Genomic DNA, 19,159 nt, shown 5'->3' with positions numbered 1-19,159 from the left:
TTTTTTTTTTTTTTTTTTTTTTTTTTTTTTTTTTTTTTTTTTTTTTTTTTTTAATAATTTATTTATTTATTTATTTATTGTAACTTTATGTCTTTTCATTCATCAATNTTTTTTTTTTTTTTTTTTATGATTTTTAGATCCCGAAGATAATCTTCTTAGAAATAGAGAACCCCATGTTTCGACTTTTCTAGTCTCTCCGTCTTGCTTGCTTACCTAACTCTAGTCGTAGTAACTGTCATCTTTTATAAGTTTTTGTTTTTTTATGGATAAAACCGTCAATTTTTCATTTGACAATAAATTGGATGCACGGGTTAATAATGGGATTCTTGGTTAGAAGAAAGATTTTGTGACATCACCTTATGCAATTAACTCAGTTAATTGGCCCAACTATTCGATGTTGAGTTACCATATGTTTCTATTATTTTAAAAAATTTAATGTCATTACTTATACACGAAAGTTTGTTTTTCAATTAACGGCGAAATAATTATGTACGTCAAAATATATTTTATCAACTAAATTAAAATTTTCATAGTTTTTAATGGGATGAATTATGCCCGTAATTCATAAAATCAAAAACCTACCCGCTTCATATAAATTAAGGGTTAATAATCAACCTGACTCAAAATAATACCTTCAAAGAAAGTAGACCGATAAACATGCTACTTACTAAAATTTGGAACCCACGTCAAAAAAGCCCATGAGAATGATTCTCAACGAAAATAGAAACTATTTTTATAGTTATATATATATATATTAGTCAAAAGTTAGATCGTTTTACAATATATCAATTAATTGTAAAGTTTATAGTCCGTTTTTCCCTCTTTTTCTCCATTAAAAAGAGGTCATATGAAGCAAACAACCCCATAGATTTTGATATCAAAAGGCTTACAAACATGAAACCCGCTATTACACACGTGAGGTCGGTTTATTTTTGAATGAAAGTCCCACATCGGCTAATTTAGGAAATGATCATGGATTTATAATCAATGAATACTATCTCTATCAGTATGAGGCCTCTTGAAGAACCCCAAAGCAAAGTCATGAGTAGACAATATCATACAATTACAGAGATTCGTGATTCCTCATCTCAATTTTACATATTTTTTTTTCCTTCTAATTTATTAGTTTTTTATTATAAGTAAAATTTCTCAATATAACAAGCAAATAATCAATGAAAAATCGACACTTCATTTAACATAACAAATTTCAATAACAAGTATGATTAATTCTAATAGAGAAGAAGCAAAGTAAAGCATATCTTATAATTTAATTTCATTCATAATCTTATTCTCTTTTATAAAGTCTTTGCTTCATTTCCTAACAAAGCATATTCAATAATTTAGCTACATTTATTACTCTAAGTATAAAGTTTATTTTCTTAATAAAAGGGAAGGTATCCTTTAATAAGGTAAGATTATTCTAACAACCTCCCTTTAGCTTGGGGTTTTTTTCATTTAATTAAAATAATATGTAACAACTTATATTACCTAATGTGCCATTATTAAAGTATCAAAGAACTAAACCCACCAAAAGGTCATGGGCTAAGACAAGTTCAAGTTAAACCAAAGCATCTAAGTACAGATATTAGTTATAGATATGGTAAACCAAGCTATTAATATGTTCTATACACATAATAATTGCATGCTAGAAAATAAGTTTTGGGACCCAAATTATGCTCTAAAATATAATAAAAATAAAGAGTAATCGACTAGTCAACATTAAGAACTTAATTTAAATAATGTTAATAGACCCTCATGTTAGGATTGCACAACAACGCACACACTCAATCTAGATGAACACAAAGAACATGAGAGAGAAAATGCAAAGAGAACTCTGGCCAAATGATTTGTATGGATGACTTCACATGTACAGTAAGACAGAATACAGAGAATAAAACAGAGAATAAAGGAGGTACATTTTCAGAGAATAAAGGAGGTACATTTTCAGAGAATACAGAGAGTAGAACTCTATATATGGTTTAGCTTACTATATATAGCTTTATCAGATATAATCATCTACTATATATATAACTATCTACCGCTTCACATATAACTTTTTACTATACATAGCTATTTTCTATTCATCCATTTATTTTTAGGTCATTTACACATACCATATATAGCTTCACATATAACTTTTTACTCTACATAGTTATTTACTATTGATCCATTTATTTTTATATGTGATAAGGAATCACTACAAGGGAAGTAAGATTCGAATTATCTTGTTGATCGAATATCTCAAGGCAAGAACACTTGTTTGAGATTCGAATCACTCCACAAACAAGATTGATCTTGTCTAGCTTGAATGATTCTAAACATGAATCTAAACTACATAGAATCGCAAAAGAAAGGTAAGAACACTTAGAGCTAATGATAAAGAATCACTCAAAGGTAATTAAAATTCAGATTACCTTGTTGATCAAATATCTCAAGGCAAGAACACTTATTTGAAAATTAAATCACTTCATAAGCAAGATTGATCATGTCAAGCTGGAATGATTCTACATGCAACCTAAACTACATAGAATTGCAAAGAAATTTAGTCATTGGCGAAAGGAAAACACAAATACTCTTTATACTACATTTTCAAAGTCTCCTTACAAAGACAACATACATGTCTTTATATAGCCTCAAAATTAAAACTCTTGACCTTCCATAAAGTATTTCAAGAGTTGTAACTTTTATATTTTATGACCATAAGTAGTCACTAGGTAAATAAACCTTAAAATACATTAAACAAACACCATAAGTCTAAATTATTATACACCCAAAATTTATAACCATCTAAAATAAATTAAGCTTGATTCTTCTTTTAACGTGGCATGATTTGTTTGTGATAATTTGAACAACATTTTCTTCACATCTTCGTTGAAATTTATATGGCATGATTGATGTCTTAGTTCATGAGTCCTAACTAGTTATATTTATAGCTTAATGGTAATGAAGATCAGTACAAAGGACCTCTCACTCTCGTAAATAAAGATTCACTAAAAGGGCATCTTTTTCAATAGAGAATGAAAGAGTTTAAAGATGGTACTTGTTTACCATCAAGGGCAGCTTTCATGCTCAGTTTCCAAGTGCTGGAATCATGTTAAGAGACTTCAGTATAAAAGCGTATGTGAAAGCATCCTCCTGTAGCTTCTCAAATCTGCACGGTAGCAAAAATAAATAAATAAATAAACATCTAGAAATTAATAAATAAAAAACAATAAAATCTATGTGTCTTGTTAGTGCCCAAAGAAAATACACAATGATTTGAATATTATATTGAGATCCCACTCCCGAGGAGAACAAAACATTCTATATAAAGGTGTGGAAACCTCTCCCTAGCATACGCGTTTTAAAAACCTCTAAGTTCGAAAGGGAAAGTCCAAAGAGGATAATATCTACTAGCAGTGGGCTTCGGCTGTTACAAATGGTACCAGAGCCAAACATCTAGCAATGTGCCAGCGAGGAGACTGAGCCCCAAAGGAGGTGGACACGAGGCGGTGTGCAGCAAGGATGCTGGGCCCCGAAGGGGATGGATTGGGGAGTCCCACATTGATTGGAGAAGGGAACGAGTGTCATTGAGGACGCTGGGCCCTAAAGGGGGTGGATCGTGAGAGCCCACGTAGGTTGGGGAGGAGAACGAAACATTCTTTATAAAGATGTGGAAACCTCTACCTAACCGACGCGTTTCCAAAATTTTGAGGGAAAACTCAAAAGGAAAAGTCTAAAGAAGACAATATCGGGTGGTGAACTTGGGCTATTGCATTATAAGTCTACCAAAAATAATAGGCAGTCAGAAATCCAAACATAGTTCAACATAATGTTTCTCCTCCAAATCTACAGCAGAGTTGCAACAAATAGTAGAGGCAGCGGTTAATGAAACCAATTTAATAAGAAATAGCGTCATTATCATATTAAAGAAGGAAGAAAGGCACAAGCAACAAAAAGAGATGAGAAAAACACAGATCACAAGGTAAAGCCTACAAAAGATATCAACTACAGAATTATTACCTTCCTGACTTTGAAAAATGTCCGGCACCAAGTTCACATTTGAAAAGCAGAAGATTATGATCAGTCTTCATATCCCTTAATTTTGCCACAAACTTGGCGGGTTCTGAATATAAAACACGTGGATCTGCCACATGGACAAAAAAGAATTGACACTTCGAAGGTATGTCTCTAAATATATTATATATATATATATATATTCATCAAACTCCTTGTCCATTCTGAGTATGAATGGCAATTATGTGCACAGGATGAAGAAACAGGGAAATTGGTCAACTCTAATTGGATTGAAGTTTTAAGCATTCACTCTTACCGTTTAAGCCGGCAGTAACAAGTATGTCTGGATAATTTTGAGCCTTAACCTAAAAAATGCAGATAAAGTCATGTCCAATGAAACCAAAAGTTTGAAGATATTGTATGAAACACATAAACACGGATATATTCAAATGACCCAAAATCAAGTTGAGATCAATTCGATGATTAGGTGGAAATGGCCGAAATAACATGTTGGTCAAGAAATTGTGAGGTGCTTACATTGTCCACCGGAGAATATGATTTCATGTAAAAGTAGAATTCCTCCTTACGTGGGTCACCCCATTCCTACAGAATTCAAAAGAAGGTACGAGGCAAGTCAAAAAGAAAGAATAGGCGCTCCGCTAACGTATCTAGAAATTGTTGAGGATTGTTGGGAGACGAGTCTCAACTCGACTAATTAAGGGAATTACTAGCACTAGTTGTCATCACACCACTAACAGCATTACTAGGGAAGAGATTTACCTCCCACTCCGAAGTTGTAAGGGGAATTGTCGGATCAAGCATGGTCGTTAAAACATCAACAAAAGGTACCCCAGCTACTGCAGCTTTGAACAAATCAGGCCTCATATTTAAAACAGCACCAATAAGCAAACCACCAGCACTTCTTCCATTAATGCACAATTTTTCCTTTGAACAGTATTTATTCTCGATCAAGTATTCAGCAGAAGCAATAAAGTCCATGAATGTATTTTTTTTCTTCAGTAACTTTCCATTTTCATACCACTGTCTCCCCATTTCACCACCCCCACGAATGTGAGCAATTACATAAATAAAACCTCTGTCTAGTAAAGATATCCTTGATCCCTTGAAACTGGGGTCTACGCATGCCTGTTCAAAAGATGAAATTCGCATTCAAAACAATGTTCATGTACAATAATTGTTACAATTCATAACTCAGTGACGTGACAAGAAGAAGTAGACTGAAAGATTCAGGTACAAGGTCATGTTCTATGCAAATAATTATGAACAGTAAATTGGCACATGGCAGACATCATAGCTGCAGCAAAAAACGAGGCCATCAAAATGCAACATAGATCATCAAAGAACAATATGTTACAATGCAGAAACAATTTTTCTGAACTGGAAATTTTGATAAATTGATTAAAACAGGAAATTAACTTGTAATTACATTAAGTAAAGCTCCATTAACAAAACTATAATCCATTCGGAGTGGCTGCCCCATAAAACAAGAACACTCTTTCACTTTAAAATAACTTCTACAACCTGAAATCGGTCTAGAGTCTAATTAACATTGGATTTTTTTACCTCATAAGAGCCATAGCCGTAAAGTAGAAGTGGGTCTGAACCATCAAGTTTCACAAGATCCTTTCGATAAGCAATTGATAGGGGAACTTTAGTGCCATCTAGAGCAGTTGCCCATTTCCTCTCCGTGACATATTTGGTAATATCAAAACCTCCCAAAACCTGAGATAAGTAGTGAGATTCATTACAGTTCAGAAAAATAAATTAATTTGAATCCCCCTGGGAGGAAGGAAAGATAAATAGGAGATTTTTGGATGGAATAAAGAAAACGCAATAGAACAGGAATCCTCAAGTATAAAGAAGTGGACGATGAGAAGGCATGAAATCAATAAAGAATAGAGAAGAATTTTGTAAGATATCGAAAAGTTATAAACACAAGGGAATAAAAACTCTTAAGCACGAAAATTAAAAAATGTAACAGATGAACTCAAAAGTGGAAGAAACTATCACTGATTTTAGAAAAACAAGATAAATGAGGAAAAGAAATATTTTCCTTGCCCCTCATGGGTAGTAGGCCGAAAAACTAGGCGGTTGAAATGCATATCTGGTCAAAAAAATTTCACAAAACCAGGAAGCTTGAAAATACTTCTACATGTAAAGATAAACAATTATTCATTTACACCTAGAGGCAATCCTGGTCAAAAGAGAAAACAACATAGCCATGTTAGCAGAACTACTCACTGCTTCAACTTTCTTTAGAATGGAAACTCCTGTTTTCATATCGTAGTCATAAGTAGAGGGGGGTGTCTTCATTGAGCTGTAACAAAACCGTAAAATGCTGGAAGAGAATTCTGAGTCTGATAAATACACTGAATAAGTGGCATCAGTAAAATCCACAGCTCGTCCACCTTCAAGGCTTCTAAGTGGTTCCCCAATATCGGGAAGGCTATAGACAACAATTTTTGGTAGACCATCTTCACGTTCAAATACAACGATGTGATTAAGAAATAGTTGTATATCCTGGATTTTCACGCTGGACAAGATTCAAACAACTTAATAAGCCTTAATGACAAGTTTGTTCCTAGATGGGTTGCAGAAAATATAGAGAAATATTGAAACATTAACTAATTAAGAAGCCTTCAACAAACAATATTAGATTCACAGAATAATAGGAAGTTTACCGAGTGTCAGACCAAGTGAACATGAGAATCCTGATAATAGTTCAGCCTTTCTTTTACTCCTAGATATAGATCAGTCAGGTCTTTCCTTTTACAAAAATAGCTAGCGAAACAAATTTCCAACAAATAAAATAAGTAGACAGCAAGTTCCAATAAAGATCTCTTTTCTCCTAAAGCTTGTTGATTCAAGTAATCAACTCTCAGCTTTTCAATTCCAATTTTGTGTCAACTCCACATTATACCATTATCAATTATCACAAGAGAATACCCACTGATTATGGCATATTCTCATTCTCTTTCTCTTGAAGTCAAAGATTCAAATCCCCGTTCCTATATTTTGTTAGGAAAAGGCCTCGACTTCTTTCTCTAGAGCCCTCGAACAAAGTACACCCTTTGTTCGACACATGAGTTACTTTTGACTACACCTTTGAACCTTGCAATTTCTTTGTTCGACACTTGAGGATTCTACTGACATGGCTAGGTTAAGGACATGGCTCTGATACCATGTTAGGAATCACAAACCCTCCACAATGGTATGATATTGTCCACTTTGAGCATAAGCTCTAAGGCCTTTACTTTGGGCTTCCTCAAAAGGCCTCGTACCAATGGAGAAGTATTCCTTACTTATAAACCTATGATGATCCTCTATCCTCTAAATTAGTCAAGGTGAGACTCCCTCCCGACCATCCTAACNGAGAAAATTGAACTTGGCAGACAATTTTGACGAATGATCAAGCCTTGAGTTATATTTGACAAAAAAAAAAAAAAAAAAATTATGATGCGAGAATACAAATCACTACCTTTCCCTGTGTGGAAGAATAACTTCCGTTGCAGATGTATTATCAAGTGGGCAAGCTACTACTTCTGAATTGAAAATCTCTGCACTTCGTCTCCGGATAAAAAAATGATTTCCACGATGACTGGGAAAAGTGTCAACTCCATCCACTCGAGGTGTCAAAACAACAATTCCATCTTGGGGCCTTGAAACATCAAGATAAAAGTTGAACCTAGTAAATTTACTTTCAGATGCAATAAACAAGTATTTCTTGCTCTCGGTAGCTTGAAGATCAAGAGAGAACATATCATCCTTTTCATGATAAAGGCAGGTGTCAGTTGACTGCTCTGTTCCCAGTTTATGTAACCATGCCTATTGAAAAAGGGAAAATTTTACTAGATCAACATCTGAATACGTTGACAAAGAAAATTTTAATTTGAAGTCTGACCATAATATTTATGTGAACGTCATAATGCAAATATTGAATGCAATTATATCGGAATTAACAAAAAAAATCACCATAAAGGTACTCCAAGCAGCGCCCTTTACAACTATAAAAACTCCTCTGGGTCCAATGTGACATAAACTTATTAGGATACTATAATGTACATCCTTAGCACAAACGAGAAATTAAAGGAAATCCAAACTGTTCTATTTCAGTGAATGGACCAACAAATATATCATTAGAAAGCGATTCTGAATATACAGAACGATCAACAGGTATCTTGAATATGATAGATCTCAGGAAATAAAAGACTTGTTAGTTCTATTCCAATGAGACAGGCAGAGTAGGACCCATTGAAGAACAAATAAAGGATGTGGTCATATGGGGTAGAAAAACACCTTATCGGGCCGAAGAATCTCATCCATTGTGATGTAAACTAGAGCGTCATCGCCAGCCCAATTGAGATACGATGTGACACCTACAAGAGGCTTCCCTACAGAAGCTCCAGTCTCGGCATCAATTATATAAACCGTGTAGATTTCATCTCCTTTGGTGTCTTCTGCATACGCCACTAGCTTGTTGTTTGGACTAACCTGCAGAAGAAATGACCGTGAAGATGATTCTTAAATCTAAATTATGTCTAAGAGAAACAGGATCAAATTCTAAAGCAGTTCCTCCTTACAATACCTCAAAGGCACCAATTGAGTAGTAGGATTGGTTCTGTGCCTTAACATTTTCATCCAATATAACATGCTCCGGAGGAGCACCAGGTCCAGTGGGCATGGTATCGTGCACAGAGAGAGATTCTTCACCACGAGGTACAAAACGCCTGCAATATTGAACATATTCTTTCCCCTGTAGAGTCCTCTCGTAGTAATAATAAGAACCTTTCCGCTCAGGCACAGATATATCATCCTCCTTGATTCGTCCTCTAATCTCAGCATAAATCTGTTCTTCCACTTGCTTTGTTCCTAGATCGATGAATAAAGAAAAAAAAAAACGCACACATTACTCGAAAGATCCTCATGACTCAAAAATCATCAGAAATCAATAAATCAAACGACGCTATTCTCATCCATCACTGATCCATAAATTTCTCATAATCTTCAAGTACAAAATCAAAAACCGAAACAAAATGTAAACTATAGTTCACCAGACATGACGAGATCGGTATACGCATTCTCTTGCTGCAGATACGAAATGACATCGGAGTTTTTGCGAGAATCGTCACGCAACCAGTAATAATTGTCGATCCTGACGTCTCCAAACAGCTCCATTTTGTGCTCCACCTTCTTAGCCACCGGAGGCGAGTGAGAGTTGCTCATTGTAGCGGCCGCCGATCGGAAGTGACGGAGGGAAGCTACCGACGGCGGAGGCGGCGAAAGTAACACTACAGGAAGAAACAGAACAAGGCTTCTCCTAACTAAGCCAAATATGCCGTTTTGTTGCAATGGCTTCATTGCAGTCAACGATTTTCCTTCAACGGTTCAAGATAGGCAATTTTCTCTACTATCTCGGAATATGATAACTTTAAATATTATTTTATTTTAAATATTTATTTCATTTAAATATTATTTATTTTGAATATTATTGGTCTATTTTTAGTCTTATATTCGTCTAATTTGGTCTCTTCATTTTCATTTCTAATCACATTTTTGACATGACATTTTACCTACTAAATTTTTTTTAAATATAATTATAAATTTATATAAAAGGGTTTTAATTGTCGGTAAAAAGTATAATAACTACTAAAATGTGTTAGATGAACACGACTTTCCACAATGGTATATTCCTTGATTATAAACCTATGATCATTTTTTAAATTAGTCGATGTGGGAACCTTCCCTTGTATAAAGTACGTCTCCCCTTAATCGAGGCTCGACTCCTTTTTCAGCCGATGTGGGAACTTTCCCTCGCACAAAGTACGCCTCCCCTTAATCGAGTTTCGACTCCTTTTTCAGCCGATGTGGGAACTTTCCCTCGTACAAAGTACGCCTCCCCTTAATCGAGACTCGACTCCTTTTTCAGTCGATGTGGGAACCTTCCCTCGTACAAAGTACGTCTCCCCTTAATCGAGGCTCGACTCCTTTTTCAGCCGATGTGGGAACTTTCCCTCGTACAAAGTACGCCTCCCCTTAATCGAGGCTCGACTCCTTTTTCAACCGATGTGGGAACCTTCCCTCGTACAAAGTACGCCTCCCCTTAATCGAGGCTCGACTCCTTTTTCAACCGATGTGGGAACTTTCCCTCGTACAAAGTACGCCTCCCCTTAATCGAGGCTCGACTCCTTTTTCAACCGATGTGGGAACCTTCCCTCGTACAAAGTACGCCTCCCCTTAATCGAGGCTCGACTCCTTTTTCAACCGATGTGGGAACCTTCCCTTGTACAAAGTACGCCTCCCCTTAATCGAGGCTCGACTCTTTTTTCAACCGATGTGGGAACCTTCCCTCGTACAAAGTATGTCTCCCCTTAATCGAAACTCGACTCCTTTTTCTTTTGGAGTTCTTTGTTCGACATTTGAGGATTCTATCGACATGACTAACTTTAGGGCATAGCTCTGATACCATGTTAGATAAACACGACGCTCCACAATGGTATGATCGATACCATATTAGATAAACACGACTCTCCACAATAGTATGATTGATATCATGTTAGATAAACACGACTCTCCATAATGGTATGATATTGTTCAACATTTTACTTTGAGCTTCTCCAAAATGCCTCAAACCAATAGAGAGAGTATTCCTAGATTATAAACAAACGATCATTCCCTAAATTAGCTAACACTTTCATCCAACAAAATGAACCAAAATCGAAATTATATGACTAAAATATACGAGAGATCAAAATAAACCGAACCCAAAAGTACAAGGGTCATATTTAACTTTTTTTTTTTTTTTGTTATTAATATCGAATATTATATAATTAAAAACGTAATTTCAGACGATAATGATAAGGAGTACATATCAAAATCGAGCGATAATTAGCATATACTTATCTTCCTATTCTCGGTTTTTGTAATTTATATTAAAAAAATAATTTTTATATTCCATGAAGATTATTTTAATTATTTTAATTATTTTAATAATTAAAATTTGATGGAATTTCATATATAGAATTCAAATAGATAAAATATAGAAATATATATATAATATTCTAAAATTGAGAGATTAAATTATGTATATATATTTGTGTTAAGATATTAAAAAAAAATTATATAAATAATAATTATGATATTGTATAATATTTTGCATGATTCATTCTCAAAAAGTACTCCAATAATTGGATATAGGTTATCCACAATATTGAAACGTGTGCGGCTCACAAATTTCCTTTTTTTTTTTTATTTTATTAAAATAAATAAATGACATTCTTCATTATTTAGTTCCTTGNTATATATATATATATATATATATATATATATATATATTGTGAAATTTTCCTTTAAATTTTCACATTAAAACAACCCTAATAAAAGTTACTTTTAAAAAAATTTAATTTAATTAGATTTTAATAAAGCTTAATAAAAGTTGTATCAAATTAATAAATATTTGTAAAAAATTAAAAAAAATTACTCGGTCCACATTGGTTCTTTTGCATCGAGGTGTTCATATGATCCGAGAATACATCTAACTTGGACTATACGACTCAAACTATAAATGTTGGATTGAGTTATATTTTTTTTTTAATTTGGGTTAGGGTTGAATTTTCTTAAACTAAAAAATCAGGTTAATTTGTGAGTACGACATTTTTTTTTTTGTTAGGTCAACTCGAGGAGACGTACCAAAACTTAAAATTATTATGAAAATTAAAAATTAGATAATTATGATTTTTTCAAACAACCAGATAATTTTACCGGATCCGAAAATAGAATATTGGGTTGGGTTGAGAACTCGAATTGCTCCAGTCACGAACCCAACCATTCGGAAATATTGAATTATCCTCTTTTGGCAAAAAAAAATTATCATTTTTATTTAACAAAAAAATCAACCTCAATTTATTGAAAATTAGAAGACTAAGAGAGTTTAAAATATTATTTTAAGGAATCAAATATTTTATAGTATTTTTAGAAAATATCAAATCGTGGATAAATAATAGGGCATTAGGGCAGGGTATTACGTAAGCGGATTCCCTGACCGGACATGGGCAGCCATGCTTCTCAATCTCATTGGTTAAACAAAAATATCTCAAAGCCCTATGACCCAATCAACAACTATACACTAGGCTGTTTGGGGGTAAGGGTTTTGAGATATTATGTTTCTAGATACTACCCGAACACATCACTAGTTATAACGATTCTACTTTTTTAAACTATTACTACGTGCATGTCATGACTATTTCTTTAAAAAAACAATCTTATAAAAAAATCATTTGTACATGAAACTCTCGTCTTTACTGAAAAATATAATAGACAGAAGATGAGTATTTAAAAATACTCGGTATGTGTCCACATTGTCGAGGTTGTAAAATGCAACAATATGCAACATGTTAGATGACGGGTGAGATTTTCTTTTCATAATTNTTTTTTTTTTTTTTTTTGGCTTGTATGCATATCATTAGACCTTACTATGTGCTACACGGGCTAACGTTGTTAAAAATCAATGAAAAGACAGGAGCGGTGGAGAAGCAATCCATACTTGTGTGACATACAACATGCATCAAGTCAAGTCGAGATGATATACATTATTTTCTTACTTATCACAATATAATTTTCCTATGGCAAGAATATAAAGCACTAAAGCACGTAAAATAAGGATGAAGTTATGTAGTTTTATTTATGACGGTAGAGATTGTTGTCTTCCTACACGACCTCTCTTAGAATAAGATACTAAGAGAGTCACCCAACACCTCGTCTAATGGAATTTCTCATAAATCCATATGTTTATTGGTTCCATGTACCGTAGTCAAATTAGAGATACCATATAAACAAGACTCTCACTCCGAGACATCATCCAACGTAAGTAACCCGATACAACATTCAGCTACTACGAAAAGAATGATGCTACACATGCCCTTCTCTCCATGGGGCTTTAGGACATTCAATAAAACCTATCAATAATATAAATATGCACATTACAAAAGGAAGGCAAATTCGATGACACGAGTCAACGTGAGCAAATCTTAACTAGTTCAAACATTACATCTTCGATCAAAAGGTTTAAGCTCAAACGAAAAATACGATGCCAGTCGAAGAAAATTATGGCGTTTCCAGAAGTGAGTAACACAAATATAGTAATCCCATGGCTACATACTTTCTACATTGATTAATGTCAGAAATTGAGTTGTAAAAACATGCTGAACAGGCAGTATATAATGCACAGGCGTGGCTGGCTGAGATTTTCTTTCTTTCAATAGTAATACACAAATGGATTTAAAGATGTCCCAACAACAAAAACCATACTATGAATGCAAACTGCTGAATAAAATAAATTACCTACTGCCAACGTAATTCACAGCCCAAAATATCTATCTTATCAGCCTAGGAGGAAACAACCACCAAAGCTGAACAATGATCTACCTGCAAACAACAAGTTTAAGGTATCGTCGTTTAAGAGATGTATCGCCCGAACATGATATAGCTTGATACTTTCACAATTATGGTCAACCATCAACACCCCTTTTTCCTTTATCATAAGAAATATGGAACTCCTGTTCTTGGGCCTCTCATCTGATTATTCTCCTCTGTCTCAGTGAAGAACTTCACTTCTCTTTCCTGTTTGAAGTTAACAAACGGTTTGTTGAGTAAGAAACTTGCATATAATTCCCATGAAAGCATATTCTAAAACCATTGTTTAGAAGGAAAAAGATAATTTAAAAAACGTTTATTTCATCCCGGGGTTCAAACCTCTAAAGATGGAGAAAATATTCAATGGGCTACCCCCTACTTTGACCATAAAAATGTGGGGGAGAGATCGAAAAATGTTGAAAAAATCAACGTCAAAATCATAAGTTCAACGGATTAAGACATTGACAGAACAATATGTTCTTTTTAAAATATAAAAAATAATGACTACAATGGGCAAGTGACTACTCACCATATTCTCATTAAAGCTCAATATAGAAGCTACATTCCCACAACGATAACAATAATTTGGAGCAGACCATACCTGCAAATTCAAGGACAAAATAACTCAATCAACTAGATAAAGTCTATCATTATAGAGAGAGATAATAGCTTATGCTCTAAATCTTACAGTTACAAGGCCTTTATCCTGAAACATGTACTTGAGACCTTCTTGTACAAGTTGATGTGCTCGGCAAACCAAATCAAGATTATTAATGTGATTGAACTGCAATAGTTAGTATCTGCATCAGCTCTGTAGAAAGTTATATGGTTGAACTTTAAAACAGATAAAATTACCTCAGAAGTAACTCTGGAACCAAAAAGCCAACCGGCTCCTCGTGGACTAACTGCCCATGTTTCAATATCTTCTGGATCACTCCACATAAGATCACAAAAAGGTCCCTCATGTGGAATTTCACAATTTCTATCAATCACCCGTATCTGTCGCGGAAGAAAAATGGTGGAAAAAAGGCCTCAAGCTAGTAAAATTTCAAACAGATCCATTGGCGAACAGGATTAACAAACATTATTCAACAGTTCAGAGATGAAATCATATCACATCAGGCATTATAGAATTTCAAAGGTGGATTTGTAAGGTGTGTGGAAGTGTTCGTAGGCAAGTGCCACGCTGCAATTATATAACCTTTTTCCATTCATTCCTTTCAAGGAATCTGCACAGATCTAAATGCCAATAAGAGGACTCTGTATTAATATTAGCAGATCATGCAGAAAGTCTCAATCAGCAATGGTAAAATGAAATCTTCTGAATGAGCGTGCACATAAACAAACAATAAGTCATGATAAACTGCTTTTTGGAGCCTTCCTACCGTAAGAAAGTACTGACCTCTTAAACAGGTTTGCTCCTATGGAAAAAGTTATGGTCAAAGTTCCAAGACTAGCATATGCTATCTTTCCTAACCAATTGCTTTCTACGTGATGAAATCAAATTAATTGTTGCAACTAATTAATTTCTGAAATGCTTCCCAAGCACATATGAAAGGTTGGACAATTCATAATACATTGTCTATGGATAAGGCATAGGTAAACGCATATTCATACATTTTATCCCTCTTCATATGAAGAATTTGATACATACATATTATAAAGTGAGTGTCATAAGAAAAGGTATGGACAAGAGAAAGACAGATCATCAATTGAAAGAATATAAGAAAACCTGATCTATGGTTCGAACATCAGGAGAGAGTCCTCCATGGACACAGANAAAAAAAAAAAAAAAAAAAAAAAAAAAAAAAAAAAAGCAATACATAAGGGCACCCACTACCAATAAACAGTCGAGGAAAACTCACGCAATAATGAAATCAATCGCATATATCCATGCACACTGAATCACACATCATGAATGGGGGTTTTGAAGGGGAACAAAGGAGAGAGAGGTTACAGTTCCGTCTATAATTGCTGAGAGTGTCAAGTAGTCAAAAACATCTGTACAGTACCGCCACACATTCGCGTTTCCATACTTTCTCTGGCACTCGTCATAAAAACCATAAACCTAGCAAGAAAGTCACAGCACCATGCATATTACAATGAAGTTCAAACCTTCATATAACATTCATGTTATCAACGAAGTATGAAGATGGAAGTTTTCAATAAACTAAGGAGCAATAAAATCATCTCGACTCAGCAAGTTCAATGTTAAGAGGAAAGAAAGTACAAAAAGGACTGGAACTATGGCTGTCGAAAATGAGTATAAACAGGATTTTAGAACTAGAGCGCAACAGAATGCCAAAGACTTTATAGCTGTTTCCAAACAGAGTTAAAGATCAATTAATTCTTGTTCCCAAACTCCAAAATCCTCCAAGCTTCTATTCACTAAATTCATATCTAGGACTACAGTCCGTCTCCTAATATATGATTATCCCAATTTCATGACCTCAACGGATTTTAAACCCATCTCCTTACCGAATTGAACTTGAATTCAAGGTGTTTGCTACCATATTAAAAGTTAACATTAATTACAAAAACTACATAAGAAGGAAAGTTTTTATTGCACAATTTTACTAACTATCAATGCTTCAGCCAAAAAAAGGCAGATATGTGGATAGAATTGAGGTGCCAGTGAGTTGATGCAGAATACAAGCAAATGCAAGGATGACCATAGTATTTGTTGATTGTAAGGACTTTCAGAATACTTGTGTCCTTCTGTTAAGGCATTTTCTCGACTCTGTTTTCAGAAGGAAAGGGAACATTGGACGGAGATGGAAACATAGATTGTTGAATGCCTAAATTCTCCCATGCTTGTTACTATTTATAAGGGCTTTCAGCATGTTTGTGCACTTGAGAAAAGGCATTTTCTCAACTGTTTTCAGGAGGGAAAAAGAAATTGATGAGATGGAAACATGTATTGTTGAAGGCCTAAATTCTCCAACTCATCCATCATTGCAAATCTAGGGTCAAAGCAAATATTCATCTCCCTCCTTTTCTTAAAAGCAGAGATTCATCTCCTTTCTTTTCCATTGAAGATATGGAGGTTTAAAATATGTTACTTTATAAGAGAGAGAGAGAGAGAGAGAGAGAGAGATAGCATCGTGACCTCAATAATAACCTAAACAGAAAATTCAAACCTGAGTAAGCTGTCTGCTCTCATGGTTTCCTCGTAAGAGTGTGATGTTAGCCGGATATCTAAGAAGACAAATAAATTTTGTTATAAAAGGAAATTGTTGGTTTTCCCAAAGAACGTCATAGCAAATAACAGAATAGAAAACCCAATCCAGCCAAATCATTTTTAGGACGTCTTTTGTACTTATAGGTGACAAATAAGTGCAACCCAAACAAAAGGCCAAGTGATCAAATGAGCAAGACCCTCTTCTCGCAAAAATTGCAAAGAAATAAATAAAATACAACATATATCTTGGAATATGTGCATGTAATGTTTAATACAAACTGAAATACGATACTATAAATTCAAATAAAATATTTAGGCTGCTAATCACATAAATCCTCCTTTTGAATTGCCATTAATAAGAAATAGAAAAAAAATTGCCCATGAACTTTACATACAACAAGATGACCGTCATAGAAATGATCCATTTAATCACCCATGTGCATGAAACTGACACCTAAACTTTATGTGCATGTGTTAAGTATAAATGATACACTTTCTTTTAATCCTCGTTTTTGCTAATGATACACTTCCTTTTAATCCTTGTTTTTGGTAACCAATTGATATATTTCAGAGTTATTTATTTCATTGACCTTAATTTGCTTCGCGATGGACAACCTTGCTGATTCTATGAGCTCAAAATTATGCAAATACCCCACCCCCCCACCCCAAAAAAAATTGTAAAGAAAGAAACTGAGAATTTATATGATCTTACAAAAATGGAAAGCATTTTCAAACCCAGAAGCATGCATGAAACATTACCTGGCTTTAAGAAGCAAAAGAATAGTAAAAACTTCGAGACTGTTATAACCTCGATCAACAAAATCACCCTGCCAATGAATGAATAATGATAATGTTAACCACCGCATAGAATCAGCAAGTGACTGCGTCATAAATTGTCCAAAAAGTATAAAAAATACCATGAAGATATAATTTGTCTCTGGTACATGACCTCCAGTCTGAAAAAGTTTCATCAGGTCATGGAACTGACCGTGAATGTCACCACAGACCGTTACAGGACTGTTGACAGGTTGCACATTAGATTCCTCAATGAGGATCTCTTTTACCTGTTATGCAGAAAGTAAGCAGCCATAACAGACAAACCTTATAAGATTATCGAAAATTGCTAACACGAATGCACACACTCATACAGATATTGCCAATGAGGATCCTGTAGAAATACATAATAAGGCAGAAAACGTGCAATCAAAATCTTTCAAGATTCAACCGACAAAATCGTTTATAATACAAAGCGAGTGAACGTATCACACATCCTCGTCGATATACACGAAGCACAAACACCATGTCACAAATTTCCAATCAGAATTTCACGTCTGAACCTCCAACTGATCTCTGAGAATACAACCAACAACCTCGACATCCATTTCTCCAAAACTTCATTGAAGTACAAACCGGTGAGCTACGCGAGAGATTCAAACTAAAAGCTATATAAACTTAAAATTCCGTCAACAGAACACGAAGCATAACCCCCGGTAGTAGAAGCAAAAGCCGCAGCATCAATGAAGATACGCAAGGGGTTTACTACACACACGAGGTTCCAAAATGTATAAACCCTAACTATCCTCAAATACATAAGGTTTTCAAGATTAATCGCAAACAAAAAGAAAACCAGGTTGTGGTTAGGATTAAGAACAAGAAAACCTTACATATTCGCAAAGAAGTTGAAGTTCGTCTTCAAGAAGATGCTGGCCTTCCTTGACCTTAACGATCCACTGGTCCAAATCCATGTCCCTGTTCCTCGGATTGCCAGCAACAGAAGAGTGAAAATGGCGCGAGAAGAACAAAACAATCCAAGAGAGAGAAGAAGAACAACAACAACAAGAACAAGAACTCCGATTGAAATTGAAAATTTCAGTGGAACGAGCCGACGCTGACCAGACAGATCTATCCCACTCTCCGTCCGCGCCCTTCGGTTAATTTCTGAACAAAATAACTTTGTTCTATAAATAAAATTTTTAAAATATATATTAACAAATAAATAAATATTATTATTATTATTATTATTCAATCAGCATCGTATATTATATAGTCGTATGACTTTTTAACATCTTTATTACAATTTAACGTAATTTAATATAATATTTATTCAATAATTAATTTTATTATTATTATTATTTAAATTTAGTATTATTTATGTCACGCAGACATTATATTATATTTTTTTATTTTGAATTACATGCTCGTTCGACTCGAGCAAGCAGTAATTTAACCTGCTAACCCTAGTCTTGTTCAATAAGAGCTTGTCGGGTTGTATCGTCGTTTACTTTCAATCAATATTTTTTTGTTTGCGCATGATCTTTTGTTACAGCGTTTTCTTTAACTGTCATTGAATAAATACGTTACACAATGTCATGTGTACGTGTCGATACATGCACGTACCACCAACAATTATAGTCGAAGAATATCGAGTTAGTATTTTACTATTTTTACTATTTTTCCTATTCTCGTTCTGAGAGCTCGGAATAATCACCAAAAATCAAACGAGCATAAATAATTATTGATCGAGACCAGCACGAAGTGGTCGTGCACAAATTT

General features: G+C 34.4%; 2 protein-coding genes across 3 annotated transcripts; both read right to left on the bottom strand.

Annotated features, from left to right (window-relative positions):
* Positions 1–2,871: 2,871 nt before the first annotated feature.
* On the bottom strand, positions 2,872–9,434 carry LOC111801801 (protease 2-like). Its single transcript, XM_023685964.1, has 11 exons — positions 9,069–9,434; positions 8,603–8,886; positions 8,314–8,508; positions 7,496–7,842; positions 6,259–6,550; positions 5,581–5,739; positions 4,777–5,142; positions 4,534–4,599; positions 4,313–4,361; positions 4,003–4,126; positions 2,872–3,151 (listed from the first exon to the last, which is right to left on the bottom strand). Exons 1-11 carry the CDS (start codon positions 9,373–9,375, stop codon positions 3,070–3,072), a joined length of 2,271 nt encoding a protein of 756 aa, XP_023541732.1. The 5' UTR covers positions 9,376–9,434; the 3' UTR covers positions 2,872–3,069.
* A 3,717-nt stretch (positions 9,435–13,151) lies between these two features.
* Positions 13,152–18,579, bottom strand: LOC111801866 (phytochrome-associated serine/threonine-protein phosphatase). 2 transcript variants are annotated; one of them, XM_023686063.1, is made up of 11 exons: positions 18,500–18,579; positions 18,271–18,355; positions 17,524–17,670; positions 17,366–17,433; positions 16,566–16,623; positions 15,382–15,493; positions 15,158–15,207; positions 14,281–14,424; positions 14,114–14,209; positions 13,955–14,026; positions 13,152–13,632 (listed from the first exon to the last, which is right to left on the bottom strand). In XM_023686063.1, exons 2-11 carry the CDS (start codon positions 18,349–18,351, stop codon positions 13,549–13,551), a joined length of 912 nt encoding a protein of 303 aa, XP_023541831.1. In that variant the 5' UTR covers positions 18,352–18,355; positions 18,500–18,579; the 3' UTR covers positions 13,152–13,548. The 2 variants fall into 2 exon arrangements, with proteins under 2 accessions (XP_023541831.1, XP_023541830.1); XM_023686062.1 differs by having other exon boundaries at positions 18,271–18,549.
* Positions 18,580–19,159: the final 580 nt, after the last annotated feature.

The sequence above is a fragment of the Cucurbita pepo genome, chromosome LG09, assembly GCF_002806865.2.
Source record: "Cucurbita pepo subsp. pepo cultivar mu-cu-16 chromosome LG09, ASM280686v2, whole genome shotgun sequence".
Lineage (NCBI taxonomy): Eukaryota > Viridiplantae > Streptophyta > Magnoliopsida > Cucurbitales > Cucurbitaceae > Cucurbita > Cucurbita pepo.
The sequence above is the reverse complement of the archived record's forward strand: the minus strand, read 5'-3'. Positions and strand labels throughout refer to the sequence as shown.